Source organism: Ciconia boyciana, chromosome 3 (genome assembly GCF_034638445.1).
Source record: "Ciconia boyciana chromosome 3, ASM3463844v1, whole genome shotgun sequence".
Classification (NCBI taxonomy): domain Eukaryota; kingdom Metazoa; phylum Chordata; class Aves; order Ciconiiformes; family Ciconiidae; genus Ciconia; species Ciconia boyciana.
Window position 1 is genome coordinate 58,893,197 of NC_132936.1, and position 23,688 is coordinate 58,916,884.

The following is a 23,688-nucleotide window of genomic DNA, read 5'->3' on the forward strand; positions in this document are numbered from 1 at the left end:
TGTCTGAATCTGAGGTAACTAGATAGGCAGGGCCCTTGTTTTGCATTTGTGAAGATAAATTTGGTGGTCCTCAGCATGTTGGACTCTCAGTCTTCTCAGCCCATTTACCAAAATTGCTGCCACTGAGCGCATGTTCAGCTGAGACCTCATGTGACATTTCCTTCCCAGTGAAACCTTTGTTTTTGAAGACAGTGATAGAAAAGAGGGGAAGGCAAAACTGTCAGTCACAAAGAGGAGTGTGGAATTAGAAGCAGGATAAGAATGGATTTAGAAAGTAGGAGGCAGCTGAAGTCTAAACATGTCATTTTTCAATTATAAATGGTGTAGCTACTTTCTTTTTCTTTGAATTTTCAACAATTCAATAACTATTATTTTGGATTATTGAAACATGCTGTTTGAAACTATATGACATATGAAAGAGATCACAACCTATGGCACAGTAGTTTCTTACTTTTGAGTTCTTTGGACACAGCAGCTTCTTTTCTATCTGTAAGATAAAAAAACCCCATATGCATAAAAACATAGTTAGGAAAGATATAGGTAGATAGAAAATGGCAGTGTGTGCTTTACAACAGTGTGTGCTAAACAACTTATCTGCTGCAAGGTGCATTTGAATGTTGCAGTGAATCAGTTCACTTCTGTTTCATGGTACAGTTGCACTAATTTAACCTTTAGTGTAAATGCAACAAACCCTGTGTGAACGTGAACATTTTTGTTTAATTTCCGTATTGTAATAGGTGAGATTTGACATGTGCTTGAGTTACCATGGCTTACATGTACTATCTGAGCCATGGTTGCTCACCATGTGCACATTGTCAGGTTGCAGAAATGCAAGGGAAGATGCGCTAGGAGCCTAAGAATAGAGACATGTAATGAAAGGCATTATCTTCCTACAATTGTTATGGTTGTTCCATACAATTGAGGCCTAGTTTGGAAGGCTCCACCTAGCCAGAACTCCAGCTGCCACATATTTCCCACATGCCAAAACAAATGGAAGATTTACTGCTAAAGAGAAGAGAGGGAGAATCCAAACCATCCCTCCAGTCCAGCCTGAGGAAAGATCCCTGCTTCTCCAAACTTTTCCTAATGTTCAATTAAAGTTCAAGCTAATGCATTTCTTTCATGTTTGTGAAAAAGAGCACACGTATGACTCTTACAAAAACTGCGTCAACATGGAATAGCTTATGAACCTGAAGAAACTCAGTCAGTCCTACATATTGACCATGTAAGAGTAGGCAAAATCTGTCCCTGGTTGATTTAAATAAAGTTAAAATAACTCAGGTATATCAAAATACAGCATGGCCAGGCAGCCTACCAGAGAGACTTAACTGAGCTGTTCAGTCTCATCTTCAGTTAAGGTGGCATTTTTGTGCCACTTTTTTGTAGGACTTTTTTCTGACGGCTGAGAGAAGATTTGGAATCTTTACTAAGTAGATGTAAGTGGGCAGAAATACTCAGCAATAGCTTCTCTCTCCATTATAATTCTTGGTGCTATTCTACCTCAGGGCTTTTATCTGGGTACAAAAACCAGTCACTTTTATAACCATAATTGGGGCCTTATGTACCTTTTTCACTAGTCTCACCTGTACAACTAAGAAATGGTTCATGGAGATCCTGTGAGACAGGAAGCGAAGAGATGCATAGAGTAGTGGTAGAAGTTACTTCCCCAGGTGCCCATGAGGAAATGAACATCCTCTCTAATAATCTATAGTGTGCCTAGAATATAGGCTGGATAATGCTTATGTCCACAACATATATGAATGAGAAATTAATTGTGCTCTTAAACACTAATACAAGAAATACTTCAGGGCAGAAGCTGCCAAAATAAGTAGCTTGGAAAACCAAGACTATCCCATTACTGATAATAATACAAAGTTGCTTCAGTTTCTGTTGCTCTCTAAATTGCTGTGAAGAAGTTGATATGAGATAAGGTAATGTGAATGACTGCCAAGTAGTCTAATAAAAAGTCTTGAAAAATTCAGAGGAAAATAAATTTCTATTTGGGTGATATGCTGCTCTGAACGGAAATGTTTCTAGGTTAATCCTCTGCTTCCACTAACTCTCTGTGAAAGCATGTTTTGCAGGCATTACTTCAAAGTATGATAATTACCACATTTAGATGAAATTAATCATGAGGCAGCTTTCAGCCACGTTATCTGGCTAAGGAGCCTATTGAAGCCTTCAAGAAGTGCCTATTAGTTGCCAGATATGGAAATTTTAAAAGGTGTATATTGCAGCGATATGAATCATTTATCACAATAATCTTCTATTGCTGGAGGTTATAAAAAAAATAAATAAATTGGTAGCATCATTTACAATAACAGACTGGATCTAAATAAAGCCCTCAAGTTCTTTCTTTCCTTTTTTCATATAAGTCATCATTTATTAGGACAACCTACTTTAATATATTTTAGAGAATCAATTTGTTTTTCCATCCTCTGAAATACATAGCATATAGTAAATTCTGAATAAATAGCTGGACAATTTTTCCAGTAAGAAAATCTTATAATTTGGGGGTTTTTGGTGTATTTTTGTTTTGTTTTTTAAGAGCAGAAAAATTACCAATAGCTGATTCCAATAGCACATGTTGATATGAAAATGTGAATATTTTTATTCTTAGGCTATTCTTTTCAAGCCAAGGTTCCTAAAGTTCAATTTCTAATGCCATACTTGTGCAGCTAGGCTGAAATGATTTACAGAAAATTGTCCAGAGAAGATTTTGTAGGACCTTGAACCATGGATGTTCCTTTGAAGGTACATAGCATTTACATCTAGGCACTTCACGCTTGAATTAAATAAATGACCTAATTGTAAAGAACTGAACAATTGGTAGATCTCACAGAAGGAGGTAAAACTGATCAGGACTTCTGAAGTCCCTAAATGTAGTTACCTGCTATAAGGCACAAATAACACATAACTAAACAACTCAAAGGAAAATAATACCAAAAATGAATTGAACTATGAGTTTTATTAGTGTAATTTAAGTGAATGAGCATTTTGCCTCATTCATTTTTGTATTGCACAGGCCTAGAGTTTAACTTTTAAACTATGGGAGTGTGGTTGGGGAACGCAGCTGATATTACATCAGGTTTTTATAGTCATCATGTCTTTTTCTTAAAAACAACAACAAGCTCTCTGGCCTCTCAGTGGGCCTGGTTTTTCAGGCTAGTTAAGAAGAGGACTTTCCAGAAGAAATTAACTTTTTTTCAAACACCACTGTTAGGCAACATATGAACATTATCCTAAACACATCTTTGCCAGTCAGCCTAGGAAGTATAATCTCCAGAGCTTTAGGCTATTTTTAAAACTGTAAAACTTTACATCTGAAGTCTGATAACAGGAAAGGCAAGTGTGTGACATGAGAATGATGCCTACACTTCTTGCAAGCCATGTAACTTCATTAGGACCCATATAACACATGCACATCAGTCCAGGCGCTCTAGAAGCCTTGACCAGTAGTACGGTCAAAAGCACTGTGACTGTCCTTGGTATTGGTGACAGAACTATTTGATATCCAACAACAGGGAATGCATTTTATTTTCAAGAAAAACCCCACTTCTACAACAATGTAAAGCAATAAAAAACCCCTTTAGTAGACTTAGTATAGGAGATAGGACTTCAAAATCTGATGCTTTTGATAATTTGGTGCCCAATCTGAAGCAGCCAATTTTTCAGAAGTTGTTGAGAACATGTTTGATATTCACGTCTCCTTAAAGGGCTTATGTAAACCACCCAAATACTGAGCAATCCAAAGTTTTTGGATACCTCTGACAACCCTAGCCATGGGCTTTTTTGAAAGCACCTGCAACAGGCTTTAACAGGCTAAACTCCATAGCTAACAAAATCATTTGTCAGCTGTGGAGGACTGTGAAGCACCCTTTTCTTTTTACAGTTATTCTCAGGAGATATTTGAAGACAGTTGTATTCTGGTCTGTATTGTCAAAAAGCAAGCATGATTGTACAAGCTCCCCTCTTTCTGGGTGAATGAACAGGTTTTTCTTTTACTGACTCTTGAAAAAGATTAAAGTACAGTAAAACTTTTTAAAAATTATTTTATTAAAACCCCCCAGATATTTAAACAAACATGATCTGACTTTGTTCTTATCTGTACAGGCTAAAATGATCAATTTTGAATTTAAACTAGGAATGAGCATTTGGCAGCCAGCACAGATGTATCTCAGCAGAACAGCAAAGCAGTACTTTATTCTTTCGCCTCTTTTTAGCACATAGCTCGATCTTTTCCTCAGGCCTCGATCAGCATTCTTTTGAAGTAAACTAGCAGTACACAGTAACTACGAATGACATCTAAACTACACATGGGGCAAGAAAAAAAAATCCCTCTAAGCTTATATAGTGCCTTTTGTGCCAGTGAGTCCCTAGGAGGTTGGTAATAAGCCATTAGACAAGGATGCCCCAGTGCTCTGATACAGAGTGTGGTTGGCTGAGTTGGAATATTCCAAAATGGAATATTTCAAACATTGCTCTGAAGTGAATTCTAGATCTGAGGTTCACAAAACTTTTACACCTTTTTTAGCAATGGATTTATAATACAGTGTACATTGTACATTTGAGAACAGCAGATCTTCAGCAGCTCCGTACAACCTATAATTTTTATATATAAAAAGAAGTTCTGGGAAATAAATGGGCCTCAAATTGTACTCTCTTGAAAGGCTTCTCTGTGCTCTTTCTTCCTGGAAATCTCTCACTCAAATATATATAAGCGTATAAAAAAATCTTAAATTAAAAGTGTTATTCAGATAAATTAATATTTCAGAGACAATATATTGATAGCTCTGCTAATGATGCAGTTTAAAATAGCTGCCTAAAACCACTTTTACTATTGGAAGCATTATTTTATATGTTGTATCTAAAACAACCTTTCTCTTTGGAAGCTTACCAAAGAACGTGACAGTAATATCAAACTTACAAACAGAAACTAATTTCAGCATCAGCTGGCAATCACAGTGTCTGAACCGAACGGTAGCTAATATCCTAATCAATCATTGTGTAACCCAATAGCTAAGGTTAAGGATGCTAAGGGTGCAAGGATTCCTCTGTACTGACTGATCTGGACTAAGCACCAAGACACTGGGGAATTACTAGATGCCTCTGAAAGACATGATTCACTGAATCAAAAACTAAAGAGAAATTTAAAATGTTAAGCAGTTACTAAAAGAGGAATTCTCATTCTAAACCTCAGCTAGCACTGAACATCTACCTTCTCTATCTTTTAGCTGATGATCATATACTAGAATGGACTTAGTAAAACCCCACTGATTGATTAAAGATCTACATAGGCCCACAGAAAATAAGTTGTGTCATGAGGATGCCTCACACAACGTGACCATAGCTCTACCGCCTGACTCAAAGAATAATATTTCTAATAAGACTCACACAAATGTTGCATCATTGCTTGGCTGTTACCACTTATTTTGACTTCAGTATTCAATTCATTTTGTAATTAAAAGTAGGAGAAGAAAAAGAGAAGAGGGCAGAAAAATGAACAGAGATTTCAAGAATCGGAGAGAATTGTGCTGAAAATTGAAATGATATTTTCCAATGTCTTGAAGTCAAAATTGTGCTGGTTGTCCAGAAAAAAAAGGCTTCTGACTGTTACTACTGACCAAAGCACGATGGAGAGCATGCTTTGGGAGCTTGGTTCTGGCTTTGCAAATGCAATACAGCAGCACAGCTTTTAAGACAATGCACGTTACAAGTACGACAGCTAATGTTCCCTTTGTTGCCCTGAGCAAGAGTTCACGAGTGGAAATAAAAATGATAGCAGGTGGCATCTGATGGCTGAGAATTTCCATCATGTGAATGAAAAACATAATTAAAGTCGCCTAGAGACCAGTCTCAGTACAGTCTGCTCCCAAGCTAGCAGATGTACCAGAATTTAAAAACAATTTATTAAGTAGCAAGATTTGCAGTTAATGTGATTTACAGTGGTAAAAGAGCAAGACACCCCAGATAGCTGAGCATTATGAAAAATGAACTGCTATTGAACATATAGCAATTAAACAAGCATTTTCAAACCTCTTATTGAAATATATTGTGGTCTACCATTTCTTTTTTTTCATTTGCTTAGAGTTCTTAAAACTTATTTCCACAAAGTAGTATTGATTTCAACTAATATTCCAACATTCTGAGAAGCGTTCAATTCTGAACTGTCTTTAAGAATTTGTTACTCAGTTGCTTTTTAATTTATACTATTTTTTAGAATTTTACACTAATTGTATGGCATTAATGAAGTAATTGTCATCTTACCACATCTCAAAGCTTTTGGGAGTATTTTTTATTTTGATTTCAGTCACTTCTGAAACAGCAGATGCCCACATATAGAGGCATTTTATCAGAGTGCCTACAATTTCTATTGCAATGTCTCCATTTTACAATTAAGATTTAAAAAATTTCCTGTTACAGGGAATTAAAACAATATTGTCTCTTCTTTTCAGTGGGCTTAAAATCTAGGAAGGCCCTATCAAAACTGCTCATATTAATGTAAGATACATTTTTTTACCATACTTTCCCAGACCCCTAAAATTTGACATTGGCATAAAAGGTCTGTTCAGAAATACCAACATTTCTCCCACATGGAATATTCTGTGTTTGGACCAACACTTGATTTTGTTCCCCGTCTTAATCACTGAGCATGATATTGCCATATGTTCTGTGACAACTACTGACAAAATCTCCTCTTGCCTTTCTAAAATATCATTTCTTGGTGAGCATAAGAAAGGCATCTCACTGCACCAGTGAAGCTGAAGATGTGCACAAGGAAAAGCAAGGTACTGCACCACTGCTGCTTCAAAGCTGTTCCCTGACCCATTCGGTGACAGCAATAACTCCCTGACCAGAGTTTAACTAGCTTCCTTTGAGAATACCTTGGGAATAACAGGGAAATTTATTGGCAGAGGCCAGTAAACCTTGAATCCCAGATTGCAGGTTTTGCTTTTCAAATCTCTCTGGGCTGTAGGACACGAAGTGAGGGGAAACTGCACATGACATTACTATTGCTGGGTGAAAATGGGAGGAAGTGGAGTTTCTGGAAGGTAAAATCAAGTTTCCTCAAGCAACATGAAACTGGACTATAAGGAATAATTCTCAAAAGGTGATGATAATCAATGTGGGATACGAAGGGGTTTGAAGAATTTAGGACTATGAAAAACTAGCTAACTAACTGACATTCTACTGTTGTTGATTACAATAGAAAATTGGTGATAGTACTCTAAAATTGTGACAGATCATTTTCCATTGAAGCAGGAAAAATATTCAAGCCTGCCCTTCCACTCTCTGTGAAGGGTGCCCTCTCTCCTCACCGTCATCTCTATTTCCTCCCCACTCACAGCAGCAGGCTTTTTGATAATTTCTCAAATTCTTTGGTGTCTCCAAGTCCCTTCTGATCACCAGCCCTCGTGTGTGTTGCTTCCCCACTGCACTGTCTCCTTGCACCACTATGTCCATCACCATTTACAAAGGAGCTCTATATTCTGCACAGCCACCGAGTGCCTGCAAGCCCTGAGCAGCACAGCATCAGAGGCAGGTAGTAGCCTAAAGCCCACAGAGCTTTCCAGAAAGTTGTGTGGCAATGCATGTGGCTGAAGTACTAACTGTTACCTCAAACAGATTTCCCAAGATCATTTTAAAAGTTCACTCAATAGAGTGAAAAATAAAGCAAATAGAGAGGGAAGGGAGCAAACAAGTGATTCAGCTACACTTGTAGTAAGAAACAGCCTGCACTTTGGGAATGGCCAATTTCAACTGTACCGGTGATTCATGGTTCCACTAATTAGTGATTTCTCCTTTCTACTTTGTAATTGCTGAAATGGATTCAGTCTCCCCTACTGCAGAGCAGGTGGAAACATGTTCCATTGCCTTCTGCATTCATCAGGAGTGGTTTAAAAAAGCAAAACTCTGGAGCACGATGTGAGATCACAGTCATCTACACACAGGAAGCTGTAAGTTCAGTTAATTACACTAGCTGCAGTCATTTAGGGAAAAGGTAATGCTTTTTGTGTAGCAAATGCAGGTAATAACATTAATTCCTAAAATTTAAGAATCAGATCTTTTCCTGGAATAAACTGTCATTTGAATTAATGTAAATATTATAACACCTGAAAATATTCTTCAGCATTTTTTACCTTTTCTTGAAACAGCATGGGGTATATAGTCCCTGTATTTTTCTTATGAAAGCTCAGCACCAGTACTTTTTGAATTATTCACAGGAGGATTTTTTTTTTTTTACAGTCAGAATAGGCTTTGTTAAGTGTATGTATGCTATGCGTCCTTGCAATATCTCTTTCTGTACTTCTCAACACATTTCAATTTCTTTCTTTCTGTTGGATAGATGGATGTACAGATGGCATCTGTAGACATTATCACTAGGATGAAGTTATTTTTTTGTACTTCTGAACAGTCAGCATTCTCACTCTGTGGAAAGGGAGATCTTGAATAATGTAATGTCCATCCGTTCATCTTTATAGGTGACACATTGCTCTAATTACACTCTTGTAAGTGAAACAAAATCTATGAGAAAGCAACCTCATGCAGAACCTACTGCAATCAAGCTAAAAATCAATGCACTTATAACCACAGCTATGTATGGCTCTTCCGCTTAAGAACATCTGCCCATTCTATTATCCTAATCATTCAATAATACTTCATCCGACTTAGTCTCTTGGAGTTACGTAGAGGAAAGCCACAAAGTTGGCTCCACTTCTTGAAAAACAGATCAAAAGAACAAGCATGGCCTTTGGGAACATTTACTGAAAGGTTAAACAATTGTAACTAAGAGTGAAGTGTAAAGGATGCCCTATTATAAGTCAGGAATACCTCTGGTCTATGAACCTTTCTAGGGGAAATGCATCCAAGAGACTGAAGTATACTTGCAAATAAGTGACATGAAAGTCTTTATCAAATATGTGTTCATTAAAACTTAGTAAAAGCTTTTAAAACTTTATTTCAAGGTCAAGGGAAAATTTACTTTTTCTTTTTAAGTGTAAAGCAAAAGAAAAAGAAAATCAGTCTGATCCCAAATTCTGAAGGTTCCTACTAGCTTTATTTAGCTGTGGGTCAAGCCTTCAACTTGTCCATTGAGTGACAGCAGAAAATAGATAGCACTGCGTAGGTATGTCATTGCAACCTGGCTGATGTGTCTGTGCATGGATGTTTCACGTAATTATCCTAAATATCAGGCCTGCTGACTCAGATGTACATCTTATTTTGAGGGCACAGAACTGCTTTCCTTCATTAAAAAGATTAACTTTGCGTTGTTTGAGGCATAGACATATTCTAATCCTGTTATTTCTGGATGTGACTGGAAAAATAAACATTACATTAATCCCCAGACCAACATAAACAGGGTTGATGCAATAATTTAGATTCTTTAATTAAAGCCATGCCACCCAGCTGCTTGCACAGCACAGGTACTTCATTCTACGTATCTGAAAGCCCAAAGGCAAACTGATTATTTGGTTACCTGTGTGGACTTTAGATTGAATATGTATCACCTTCAAGCTTGACTATTTCTAGTATCACATTTCCCCAAAAAGTTCTTTACAAGACTGATAATTCAGCATCAGAAGAGATTGCCTGTCAGACACTAAAATGACTCCTGTGCTTTGCTCAAGGAAGATTCTCTTGCCAACTCATCAAAAAGTGAGTTTGTAGTACAAGCCCAAGCCTCCTCCCATTTCTCTGTGTTTATTAAAGGCTTGGCATTTCTAATTCTTTGCCAACCAGATCTCACCACCATCATTCACCATTTGCCTTTCTCACATCGCTCCCTGCTTTGTGCAGTCAAAGATGGAAAAGAACAAACACGAAGAAACAGGTCTGGGCTGAGCAATACTCAGCATAGCCTTAAAAGCGCTCAATTTACAGTAGTTAGCAAAGGGGCCACTGAAAGGTGCTTAAAGCTTATTCATCTGCTGCTAACATTTCACGGACAGAGCAGGTACCTCAGACAGTGAATATTCACCTTCTCTTCTAGAGCTTTCTTTGCACAACACATGGAGGTGGGCAAGGATGGGAAGGGAGAGTTTCCTCTAAAGCTGATTCATACTAAATGAAAGAGGAGGTAGGTCTTCCACCTCAGAGTCACCACATCAATCACAATGGAGAATCAGCCTTACATTGAGCCAGTTTTTACTGCGAGATGAGAGAGAGACAAGGGGGAGGCAGCAAAAACTTGTTTCTAACTCTTTACCTCTTTGCATTTCACCTCTTTCCTAGCTCTTGAACACTAAACCCTAACCATGTCCTGGAAAGGCATAAGTGTTTGGTTTGGTCTTGGTATAAATAATGTTACCATTCCCAGCTGAAGAACTCTTTCAAAAGGCAATAAAGGGCAATATTTTCAGAAACACCACAGTGACCTTGCAGCCTCTGTACTTTTTTCAAAAGTGGTAGAAGGGTTTAGGAGCTCAGTTCTCACAGAAAATCAATGGGAGTATGTGCCTGGCCTACTTTGACGTGTTTGTAAATCCCACCAGGTGCCTTGCTACATCTTTAGGCACCTAAATATCTTTGAAATCATGCTGTCAATCACTGCTGACGATGGAGCATAGAATTCAAAGTCCAATGAGTGCTTTGAAACTGTCAGTGTAGGACATATTTGAGCTGCCTTTTGTCTTGTTTCAGGACCAGACTCCCTTAACAGCCATTCACATGGAGACCATGGGAATTGCTTTTCTGCTGTGTTTGCATCTCTACTCTGCTGGATTTTTTGCCTTGTCCCTCACTGTGACCCGGTTTTTATTCTTCTGTTTTTATCTGTTTGGGGACATAGATATAATTTGATTTTTACTAAATAGCCATATCTGTCTCTTGATGATTTCTGGAAATATCAATTAGAAAAACAGGCTTTCTTATTTTCCACGGAAGACTGAATTCTTAGAGGATGACTACCAGTCATGTGTTCAGCTTACAAAGGCTTATAAAAATAATGCAGAAAGGAATTTCTATTTTTCCAATGAACCTGCAAGATAGTTGTCTCCAGCTGCATTCCTGCACTGACTCATTCCTGACTACTCTCTCTTTTAGCTTATCAGTGTGTATCTCTGAGGATATACCTCCATAATGTTCAAGGCTAGAACACACCATCAGGTTATCCAGTCTGCCACTTTGTTGTCAGAGACTCCTATATTTCAACTAGGCACCTATTCAGCTGATGTGTATCTTCCATTAGTTAAACAATCATCTTCTGCAGACATCAGGGAAAGCAATATCCACCCTAAGGTGTGGTAGTTTATCACTCTTAGTGTTAAGAACATGTACCTCATTTTCAGTCTGGATTCAGTTAGCTTCAGCTCCCAGTCATCCATTCTTGTTAAACTCTTCTTACTAGATTAAAGGGAGCTATACTAGCCAGAATCTTTTTTTTCTGTGAAGGTGCTTAGTATCCACAATAACAAAGTCACCTCTTTCTGAAGAGATGAGTAGAATACTTTATTCCTCTCTGTGAAGAATATCCTTAATTTGTAAATAACCTGAGTGACTTCTTTCTGTTCTTTCTCCAGTTTGGACGCCATATCAACATGCAAGTTCCAGCCTCTCCAGCGCTTGTACACAGGTGATGTGTCACCATGGTCTGCGTTCCCTGTTGCAAGGTTTATAATTTCGTGGCTGTACGAAAAAATATCAACCTCAACTTGCCATTCACCTTGTCAGTGTTAAAGCTACTTTCCAGATGTAAATGTAAGTGGCAGTATAACACATGAGGCAGTAGGGAATTGGGCCCTGAGGTTAGAAAGACTATATTTGGGTGTCATAAAAGAATATAACACTGAGTAATGGGGTAAAATTAAGCAAGGAAAAATTTAGGCAGACTGGAATGAAATACTTCTTAACTGTGAGATCTATTAGGTTGTAGAATAATCTTCTGTGGGAATTGATGGAGGCCTAGTTACTTCAGACATTTAAAACTAAACTGGATAAAGCACTTGAAGATATTCTGTAAGGAATTATCCTGCATTGCCAGAGGGAAGGATTAGATGACCTAGTAGGTCATTTCCATCTCCATTTTCTGTGATTTTGTTGTACAAAGCCCCACAAACAGGAATTGTTATCAAAGTCAAGAGATGCCACTAAACCCTGTCTGTGTCAGAGAAAGAAGAGTGAATAACGTTGCCTGCTGGTAACTGTGCGGGAATCCTAATCCAGTATTTCTGCGGGTTAGTAAATACAACCAGTGCTGAGGGCTGGGTGCATAGCTTGTGTGTGAAAGCAGAAGCCTCAACTAATGCAAAAATGTCAGGAAACAGCAGGTTAGTTACGAATAAGATCCAGGAGAGGAGGAGTAGGAAAGAAAAAATCAGGATGGGCCTGACATGCATAATAGTGTCATGAGCAAGGTATTAGTCAGGAATGAATCAGCCTGTAGTACAGGATATGAAACCTGAAGCTCCAGTCAGCCAGCTGGGAAAACTAGATGTTTTTTATAGGCTTTGGTGTATGAGCATTGATTCATATAACCATATTACCAATTGAAATCATAGTTAAGGTGAGACCAGATCCAGGGTCTTTGCTAAAGGTTGTACAAACACACAGCAAGCCAAGCAGTGGCCCCTGCAGAAATGTACAAGTGGATGAGCAGTCTAGCAGAGAAAGCTGACAAAAGAATATTGGTAAGTAATACCCTAGAGAAGGATCACACAGTTCTAAGGTCCATAACTTGATCTTCCTTTTTTTCTGTGTGTGCTTTAACACAATTTGTTCCTAAATTTGCTCTCAACTCATAACACGTTGTGCTCCCTTAATTACTGCTCTTATACATTAATTTGTCTGCATGAGGAATCACTAGGCAACTCATTGCTTAATATTTCTGTTACTTAATTTTTACATTTGTCTCTCCTCTTAATCTCTCTAAACCTAGCTGCAAATAAACATGAATTATGGGTTCCTGTACTGGGTCTGGCTGGGATAGAGTTCCTTTTCTTCACAGCAGCCTTTGCAGTGCTGTGTCCTGGATTTGTGACTCAAACATTGTTAACACACCAGTGTTTTGGCTATTGCTGAACAGTGCTTGCACAACACCAAGGCTTTCTCTTTTTCCCCACTTTGCCTGCCCCCACCAAGCTGGGAAGAGGTTGGGAGGGGACACAGCTGGGACAGCTGACCCAAATTCACCAAAGAAGTATTCCCTACCATATAATGTCACGCTTAGCAATAAAAACTGACTGTAGAGGAAGAACAGGGGGAAGGGTGGCTGTGTCTCAGATCGGCTGGGCGTTGATTTGCTTGTGGGAGATGGTGAGTGATTGCCATTGCATCACTTGTTTTTTTCCTCTTTCTTTCACTTATTAAGCTGTCTTTGTCTGGACGCACGACTTTTCTCACTTTTGCTTTTCCTATTCTCTCCCCTCCCCCGTCCTGTTGGTGGGTGGGGACTGAGTGAGCGGCTGTGTGGATGTTTAGCTGCTGGTCAAGGTCAACCCACTACCATGTCTTTTTTTCATTAAAAATAAAAATTAAGCAAAGAAACAGTCAGACAGGGTTCTACCCTTCCAAACTTCTACCTTCTACATGTGGTAGCAGCCACTCTGAAAACAGGCCTGGCCAATCCAAAATGCACAATAACACGTATATGTGCACCCCAGTTCCTCACCACTTCAGTTTTAACCTTTTTATCATACTTTGTCTAATAAGCCACAAGAAAATTCATGAATAAACATGTTTTGTTTTCTGTATGTGACCAGCCACTTTCAAAATACCTTGGTCTCTCTTGGTCTGGCTTCACATCTCCATTTTGCCCTTGTAAGCAGCCTAAATTGAGACAGCCTCCACACCTCACTGGCCCTTGCAGATCTGACATTGGGGTTCTTCTGAAAGCACCCATCACCCTCCCATCTGCTGACATCTATTGTGTGACATCTATCACATTAGGGAACATGAGACACATGGCAGTGCCCAAGCTGGGCTGCTGAAAGCTGTCAGTACTTCACTTATTTCTTAGCTGGAAATACACTCCTGGGAGCGGGCAGGGTAGAGTGAGGAGTTTAAAGCCCTGCTCTTGAGAGACAACAGAGCTGTCTTCCTACAAATGTGTGCAAGCACAACCCATTTGCTCATCAGAAAAAATCTGGGATGAACATTTGGATCCCATATGAAGCATTCAATCCATTGCAGATGGATCAACCCAACGCATTTCAGGCAATGTAGTGTGCATCTACTCCTCTAGATCAGTGGGTATGCCAAGCATGGGTTTTTTCTAAGTAGAAACTTATGTCATAAGGTATATTTTAATTCATTTTTACTTTTCTGGCAGTGCTGAAAGTACTGTCGTTCCAAAATGTTTCTTCTGAGAATGGTGTTGCATTTGGATGACATTCTAACATCTTTCTAACCATGAAAGCAATAGGATAAGGATCGTAGGGAGATAAGTAATAGGTTCATAATTTCATCAGCAAACTCTTTAAATAGCCACATTTGAAAGCAAACAACACAAAACCCAGGCATATAGAATGAAAGAAAAAAAAATTGGCCACCAGGTGTCAGTAGTTGTTCTCTTATTGTAATGGAAGGATTACTATCAAGACTGCACGGGTAACGGTTGAGCCAAGGAAGTCGCAAAATTAAATTGATTTTTTGTTGTTGTTCAGACCAGGAATTTAAAAATGGTCAGGGGAATTTGTTTTCCTGTCTGTATAGAGCACAATAACAATGAGCACACTGCTGTTGTATAAAATGGTCTTTTCCCTCCATTTCCTATTAAATAACTGATTTTTTGTAAGTTACAAATGCTGTCCTTTAAAGCAAATAAAGTACAGTTGATGAAAATGCATCTGTGGTCAACCCATGCAAAAAAACACTGGGACATAGTAAGTCTTGCTTGCTCTTGCCTGATCACCTCCACTCTGCTCTGCCTACCTAGTACTGTAACATCCCTCCTCCTAAGCATGATTAAACATAGACTTTCCCCCCAGCTACATGATCTCACTGGATGACAGGGTAGCAAGAATAACCTGGTTAACCTGGTTCTGTGGCAGTCATAAGGTAATGTTTTCAATTTTTACATCTAAGATTAACTTTCAGTTTATTTTTTCATGACTGCAGAGCGAGTTTGCTTGACTGTTACGGTGACATCATTAAAATGTACCTCAGCGTTTGTAACTTTAAATGCCCAGAGACTTTTCCTTTTCAGGAGGCAAAGATTTACTTTGGTAGCTAGAGAGACATCACCACTCGCCTCCTCTGCTAACACTGCCTGGTCTGAAACATATGACATGGTATCATGCATCATAGATATATGTTTATCATAGTCATATCTTTATCAATGGTCTGGATGAAGGGATTGAGTGCACCCTCAGTAAGTTTGCAGATGACACCAAGCTGGGTGGGAATGTTGATCTGCTTGAGGGTAGGAAGGGTCTGCAGAGGGACCTGGACAGGCTGGATCGATGGGCCGAGGTCAATTGTATGAGGTTCAACGAGGCCAAGTGCTGGGTCCTGCACTTGGGTCACAACAACCCCATGCAATGCTACAGGCTTGGGGCAGAGTGGCTGGAAAGCTGCCTGGCGGAAAAGGACCTGGGGGTGTTGGTCAACAGCCGGCTGAATATGAGCCAGCAGTGTGCCCAGGTGGCCAAGAAGGCCAATAGCATCCTGGCTTGTATCAGAAATAGTGTGGCCAGCAGGACTAGGGAAGTGACTGTCCTCCTGTACTCGGCACTGGTGAGGCCGCACCTCAAATACTGTGTTCAGTTTTGGGCCCCTCACTACAAGAAAGTAGTGTACATTGAGGTGCTGGAGCATGGCAAAAGAAGAGCAACGAAGCTGGTGAAGGGTCTGGAGCACAAGTCTTATGAGGAGCAGCTGAGGGAACTGGGGTTGTTTACCCTGGAGAAAAGGAGGCCGAGGGGAGACCTTATCGCTCTCTACAACTACATGAAAGCAGGTTATAGTGAGGTGGGTATTGGTCTCTTCTCCCAAGTAACAAGTGATAGGACAAGAAGAAATGGTCTCAAGTTGTGCCAGAGGAGGTTTAGATTGGATATGAGGAAAAAATTTATTCACTGAAAGGGTTATCAAGCATTGGAACAGGCTGCCCAGGGAAGTGGTCGAGTCACCATCCCTGGAGGAATTTAAAAGACATGTAGATGTGACACTTAGGGGCATGGTTTAGTGGGACTTGGCAGTGCTAGGTTAACGGCTGGAGTAGATGATCTTAAAGGTCTTTTCCAACCTAAATGATTCTATGATTCTATGACAGATGCATCTGTAACACTGGATGTGCAACCACTGCAACCTAGCTCCCTGAGTTAGATAGGAGCTGCAATGGTCCTTAGTAAGGGTTTGGATGCTCTGTTGGGTGCATGCATGTACCAACACAACAAAATACGAGTCAGATCGTGCTCCCTGATCTGGGGTGAGTGGATCTGCACACCAAGACCTTGCCTTGTTTTATCTCTCCTGAGCAGAACTGCTCAGAGAGGTGCCTAGGTTTGACACCCTTAAAATGTTTGTCACAAAGGGTCAGAGTCTAGGGATACTTGAACACTTGTCCAGCTGATCAGACCTTATGTTTTTAAGCAAAAAAATTTTCTTCTTAAACATCATTTGCATTGCTTGGTGTCCCTGGTTTTTCATTAGGGAAATAATGAAAGTGTATAAAAGTTTGGGTTCTTTAATCCAGCTAGCATTGGTTTGGTGTTCAGAAGATATGTATTATAAGCCCCGTAGACAACTGGCCTGGGTGACATGTCTATACGTGAATTTCCCTGTGTGGAAAGTGGAGGAAAAGGCACTGACTACCCTTCTAAAGTGGTTCTAAGATTTACCATCAAAAAATGCTGCACAAGACCTAGGTATTTTTATTACCGTTACTATTTGAAATTATGCAGCAATAATGGGAAGGCAAGATCATCAATGACAGCTGAGCAGAGCTTTAGTTAGGAAATGGTGTGATGATCCAGGCTGACATTTTCATTGCTTTATAAACTCATTTATTACCTGTGTTATTTCTTACGAGAACCAAAAAAAAGTGGGAAAGGAGTTTGCAGCAATCAAACTTAAAGACAAAGGCTGCGTGTGAACATCATGAATTTTTAGGAAAGCTTACACAAGAAACAGCAGAGAAGCTCCAGGCTGTTGAGCTGCTGAGAAAGGGACCATCAGGAAACACTCTGCAAGCAAACTATGAGTACCTGAAAACACCAGTCTCTGCACATTCATTTTCATGTAGGGCTGGGCACCAAAGCTTTAACAGAAAGGATACCCTTTCTCAGTCAGATTGCAGGCTGGACCCCTCTGAGCCAATGCGTCCCAACTACTGGGAGCTTTGGGAGACCCTGGCAAAGGTTTGCCTCTGCCGAGGCTCAGCAAGCCCCTTCACGGGGATTTGGAGATGCAGCTGCTTCTTTATCCAAAGTAGCGCTGGACAGATTTTTGTAAAAGGTTTTGAAGTGTGACTGTGCCAGACCCTTGTGTCTGACAATTATGTTTGTTTAAGCAAGACCCCTGAGTTTGTAACAATGGAATTATCTATTTTTCAGGACAATTAACACAATGTTTTTGTACGAGTTGAAGGTCAGAGGATTAATGTGGTTTTATCTACAAGGCATTTTTAAAAGCTAATTAAGAATCACTCAGTTCACTCTGTACTAAAGCCTGAGAATATTTCACATTAGATGACTCTTGCTCCTCTGCAGCAGAAGAAAAAGAGAGAGAAAGAGAGAGAGAGAGAGGAATGAAGGAAGAGAAGAACAGAGAAAGAGTGAGCTGGCATGCAAATAAACAAATACATCACAGGGATGGAGTTAATGGAGAGCAATAAAAAGCTCCATTCTGGTAACACTAGAGATAAAATTGTCTCCTGGACAAAAGAGCTAATCTAAAATATTAATCAGCAAAAATATTCAGTATTTGCCATCACAAGCATTCCTTGATAGAGAAAGAGAGATGGAGAGGATTAGAGGGAAGTGCTGCTCTCAGAGCATTATTTTAGAGATGTTTTTATCACCTAGTGCTTACGGAGCTTCTCATCCTCTCTCTCTTGCGCCTGACAGCCTGTACACACCACCATTCCTCTGTGGGGAAAGCCTGGTTAACGGGCCTCTTGTCAGAGGTGAGTATTCTGGGAGGAGGTACGCGAGGGCGAGGAGCAGAGGTGGGACCGGGGTGCCAGGCAGCCAGCTCCTGGCAGAAGGAGCTGCCCGCTGGCACGGGGACGGGTGCGGGTGGCGGGGAGGAGGCAGCATGCCCTGCATGCACCTCGGCTTCAGGGATTGCGAAGGCTGGGGGAAGCAAAATGAGACACAAAATCAGGGGCATCCAGAAGTAATGCGAGTAATATGAAAACCAGGGCGAGGAGTTTATTTTTAATGCAGTGGCCTCTGCCTAGCCTTTTAATGCGAAAAGGTAAGAAAATTGGAAGCTGTTCCTACACTCTTGCTTTTGGATGCTTATCTACGCTGCTGATTCAAGTGCTCTGAGGTTCATATGCTGTGTCTGCCCAAAGCATGTCAATACTATCAGACATTGAGGTGCCTCATTTTAAAACTGGGCTATGCACTACGATTCTGTTGATCAAATGTGGCAATTATTTCAGGCTTAAAACCTTTTAGGGATAACAATAAGTGCTGCCAATCAAAGCTAGAAAGTACACATGCCTTCAAAGAGCAAGCTGAATGAGGAATAACAGCAACATATGTAGCTAGAATATATTATGGATTACCATCGTCTTATGCAAAGGCTAGTAAACTCTTCAAAATACAGCAACATGCTTAGCTAATAAAAGGGACAGAAATGTGTGGATGTCTCGGTTTGTCTAATTTGTGTCTTTCTAGCATTGGTAGGATGACTCACTGGATTTAGCAACAGCTTGTGAAGATGAACATATTAATAACTTTATGCTGCAGCTCTGCCATAAAATGTAATCTTTTACAATTCTGTGTTCTCAAGTGAAATACAAGCTTAGAATCAGAATAAAATTAGAAAAGATATTTGAATTGCCAGCTTATTTTTGTTTTAAATCTGTGTTTATACATTTAAATATGCAACTTGGAAAAGAGTATTCCCTTTCATCCCCATGCCTTCCCCAGTGTGCCACTCCTTACTATAAAAGACTGAAGCATATTTAAATACAGGGCTACCAGGATAGTACTCCAAGGTATTCTGTGTCATTCGGTGTATTTTTATATTGTACCAAACATAAATTAACATTTTTCTTCCCATCCATAAACACTTTAATAGGAAAACTTATGTAGACCATGCACGACTCAATGGCAAGGAAGCCAGTTGCATATTGAAATTTGCATATGTAATCCACAATGTTAGTAAACAATGGGATATATATCCTTTTAGGATATATATCCTTTTAGGATATATCCTTTTAGGATATATATTTGGATATATATCCAAATTCAACAAATTTGAATAATTAGATAACAGAGCACAAGGCTTGCCTTGAGGACATAGTGACTATAGCCCTGAATCTTTCAATCCTCTTTTAAAACTTTCTCCATGGTTTTAGGCATTACTCTAGTCTACAGAAAGGTTCATCTGAGTACTTGATGGCTTGTAGAAGGTTATATAGAAAGTGTCTGACAAAGCAGCAAGTAGAACCAGTGTTTCTAGGTATTAAGATGATGACCAAACCACTAGACTGACCATTTTGTTTCTCCTTGATTTTGATGAGACAGTTTCACAGACTGTGTCACTTACTGGAGATATGTTTGCACTGGTGCGTTAAACATACTTGCAAATTTACTGAAGTAATGGGAAATAAAAGTTACAACAATTTTAGTGTAGACAAGACCCAAATGTTAATTTCTAATGTTACTGAAAAAATTATCTTTTTATGCTAAATAGCATGACACACAACCGATTAGGTTCAGGGTATTTCCTAACTTTATTTTTAACTTTTAAAAAAATTATTTTCTGGGTGTGGATAAAGCCTCAGAAAGATAACTATCTATTTTCTACCACATTAAGTGGTTTGCTGTGTTGATGTTTCTATTTATTACTTAAAATGAGCTGAATTTGTGAAATAATTAATGCAAAAATCTATGCACTCCATTCAGTCATTCCATGCCATGCACTCTTTGAAACTACTTATGCTCTTGATTGATTTAGTGTACAAGAGAAAGCAGTGTTTCTAATATTTTTGTAAAAATCACAAGCTCACAGAACTGAAAATTACATGCGTTATATATACACATATGTATATGCATATATATAATATGCATAAAATACTATATATATAATATAATGAAAACACATTACACATATATGTATTAAAAATATACTGTGATATATATATATCTATCTCTCCTGCTTGGATTCTTCAGTGATAATGAATTACATGCACTCCTATCTCAAATGCTTAAAACCTGAAAGTGCTTACACTGAGCAGTCAGATATCTACTGCAGAGAAAGACAGACTTCAATTTCTTACCTGCTTTTTTAATTTCAGGGACAGCTGTCTTCTCATGAGCTTTCTCTTTTTTTCCTTCTTTTTCTAAGATTTAATTAAAGAAAGTCATTTGATATGCTAGAACTCTGAATCATACACTCAAATATGCAGTCAGCCAAGTCCTGGTGGGCACATGCTGAAAAAAATGTGACTTATTTGGGAGTTTAGTTCAGATTATTCCCTTATAGCACTTGCACCCAACTAGCCACAGAGCAATCAGCTGAAAATGAAAATTAATAAGTATGCATCAACTATGGATGATTTGGACCCTTAATAATTCATCAAAGGCTAGGCAAAAATCATCAGTGCATGAATGTGGTACCTTTTAGCTTAAGCTGCAGTCGCAATGAGACCATTAAAAAATAATGAATGACATAAATATTTTCCCATGAAAGCAAGACCTTAGTGGATTTTAGATGCTTCCTGGGAATGAATGATCCAAAATGTTATTTAGATGGATATCAAGGCTGTGCAGTTTGGTCACTGCAAGTTTTGGTTGTGATTCTATTAAATAAATAAATAAAAGTGGTGTACCATGAACCGAGTGATATCTCCCATGTGTTTTGTGTTTGGCAGTATCACTATGTCCTGTTACATATAGGGACTCCGTTAAATTGTTTAACAAGCCCATAGACGGCACCAAACAGGACTTTTTATTTGTCAGAAAAAGAGTTCAGAAAATATTGGACACTGAACACATCAGACATCAAATACCGAAGAAGCGGTAACATGCAAATAGTGACTAAGCAACTAAGAGAAGGACAATACAGAGCCAGAAGCATAGGATTAACCGAACAAAAAACAATGGGATTTGAGCCAGGAGCAGGAGTAAAAGCTGAATGAGGCCCATAAGAAACATTCCCAGATCATACCTTTCTTCTTAGTTGCAGTTGTAGCCCTCTTTACATCAGTCTTTTTCTTTTCCTCTTTTCTCTCTAAAAGAGGAAATAGAAGTTCAGCTGACTACTTTTACATAGATATATATACACACATACATGTCTATATCTATGTATATATATTTGGGATGGGAATCCTTGACTAATTGCAATAGGTTCTAGATTTGATAAACTGGTGACTTAATTTAGGAGTTTACTATCAGCAGCTCAGAAATACAGCTTAATAGTCAGAGAGTGAATGTGGCTCTAAGGATAGAACTGGAACCAGTACATACACCAGATAATTACTTAAGTAAGTACTCATTCAAGAAATTATGCCCATTAACCTGGTGTAACTAAGAGTTTATCGTGATTCAGTAGCCATGCATCTGTTCTGCTTCTTTTATAACATCTGCTTGAATGGCAGAAAAACTTGCAAGTGGTACTTGCGAATAAGTGCAGAATGCCATGAAAAGCCTGCATATATAATATATCTTTATAACACTTTTTATGAATTGAACCTTTGAAACTGTCATTACAGGACTTCTGTTATTCATGGAGAATTGCAGTTAAAGCATCATCTACAAAAGAACATGACTTGTTCTTTTAAAAGCATCTGCCTCTATTTTGTCAATTAATTGGACAACGGTAGGAATAAGGATAGTGTTTTTTCTTTTTTTACAAAAAGCTACAACAATTTAATTACTTATTCCATGAATGTTATTAATTAGAAAATTGAGAGCTCAGTAGAGGAAATGAGGTAGTTATAATTCTTATTTTTCCTTTGGGAAATGAATCCCCATTTTGATGGGGAAGAATACAAGAGTACAAGAATAGCTAATCTAAATGCTTTTTTTAACTGCTCATCCACAAAAAGCCAAATTTATTACCTTCAGTTTGTGCTGCATGGCTTTGGGTGTTGATGTAGTTAGTGGAACTATAGTGTTCTTTTTGTGGTGTCTTACTGTTATCAATGTGGATAAGAAAACAAGTTTTATTACCATACAAAACAGCATAAACACAGGACCATAAACCATTGGGAGTCTTTTCTTTACTTGAAAAATATTTAAGGTATAGGAATATTTTCTGAAGCCAGCAGATCCAAGAAGCAAATATGCTATTATCCCTTGCATAAATTAACATGAAGAGAAAGGAAAAATGAAGAAACTTACTTTTCACTTCTCTAGCTACCACAATAGACTTTTCTTCTGCATGAAAAAATATACACAAACAGGGAATGAAAAAAATTAATTGAAATACTGCACAGCGTGCTTCATAAACCAAAACAATATGTGTATGTTTGATAGAAAAATTGCTATTTTCATGGAGTACATGAATTCCACAGTCTGTCCATGGTGGTTTCATAAATAAAGTTATTTTGCCTATCGTGGAAGCAATGTATTTACCAATATTCAGGGTCTTCCCAAACCATACTTCTGCTGATTTTCTGACAATAGTGTTTATTGTTAAGCATCATCTTGACGTGTTCCAGTTCTTTCTTGTTTTAAACAGATTTCTTCAATGCGTTTCCCTTGTTATTGTCTTGACAAAATGAAGCAGAAAATCCTTGCATGTGTTTTACAGAATGTTTCTCCCAGTGTTTTGAGTGCTTAATTCTCCCTGCTGAAGCCCTGAGCATACTGGACTTCAAGCTACAAATTCCTTTGTGTCGTGTGTTTTATGATACTCAGGTTTCTTAAGCACGTATAGAGCATCAGAGTAATGCTCATGCTCCACAAGCTTGTTTGGAGCTCCATTTCCTTGTCTGTTTTATTATTCTTGTTATTGTCTATCTCTAGTATTCCCAGGAGTCTCTCTCTCTCTTTGACATGCCGTTCCAGAGACATCCCTCATGCAAGGGACTGTGCTGCCTCCTCAAAATGGAAGACTCTTCAGCCTCAGATTACACACAAGCTGTTCCACAGCTCCACTTTCCTGTGCTGCCTATGACTTTTCAGTGTTTCATTTCCACATGCAATGTACAACTCTTCTAATTTCTAAAATGTGGTTAAATTGTTTGCTTACTCTGTGTGATTTAACTGAAACTGTTAAACATATCAAGTCTATCAGTTACTGTCAGAAAAAAACTTCTTTCTAACTGTCTTCCTTCCATTAGCGTTTAATCCTAGTAACTAGAGACTGAAGTGCTGCTGGTACTTCTGTGATTTCCATTTTTTTCTGAGTGCCTCAGTTCTGGTGGAGCTGTTAACAGCTCCACTGCTCCAGTTAGATTAATTTTTTTGCTTTCTTATACTTCTGGTGCTAGGTGATGCACAGGAATAATTTATAAGCCCAAGGTCCTTACAACCAACAAGATTCTCTTTAATCGGAGGCCATTTCTGCCTTAGAATTTGTAGCATTTTGCATGCTTCTGAGGCCCAACTAAGCCACATGAAATCT

At 38.7% G+C, this 23,688-nt stretch overlaps 1 protein-coding gene and 1 long non-coding RNA gene across 2 annotated transcripts in view; one reads left to right on the top strand and one right to left on the bottom strand.

Moving 5' to 3' along the window:
- The window catches only part of TRDN (triadin), a 201,736-nt gene that overhangs the window by 96,880 nt on the left and 81,168 nt on the right, over nucleotides 1–23,688 (bottom strand). The window contains exons 13-15 of the mRNA XM_072857718.1: nucleotides 21,286–21,348; nucleotides 20,396–20,458; nucleotides 452–487 (exon numbers count right to left, since the gene is read on the bottom strand). Coding sequence (XP_072713819.1) covers nucleotides 452–487; nucleotides 20,396–20,458; nucleotides 21,286–21,348 — 162 coding nt within the window. The remainder of the gene's footprint in view (nucleotides 1–451; nucleotides 488–20,395; nucleotides 20,459–21,285; nucleotides 21,349–23,688) is intronic.
- Nucleotides 13,170–18,797, top strand: LOC140650031 (uncharacterized). Its single transcript, XR_012041828.1, has 3 exons — nucleotides 13,170–13,251; nucleotides 18,006–18,064; nucleotides 18,786–18,797. It is a non-coding gene; the product is annotated as an uncharacterized lncRNA (long non-coding RNA).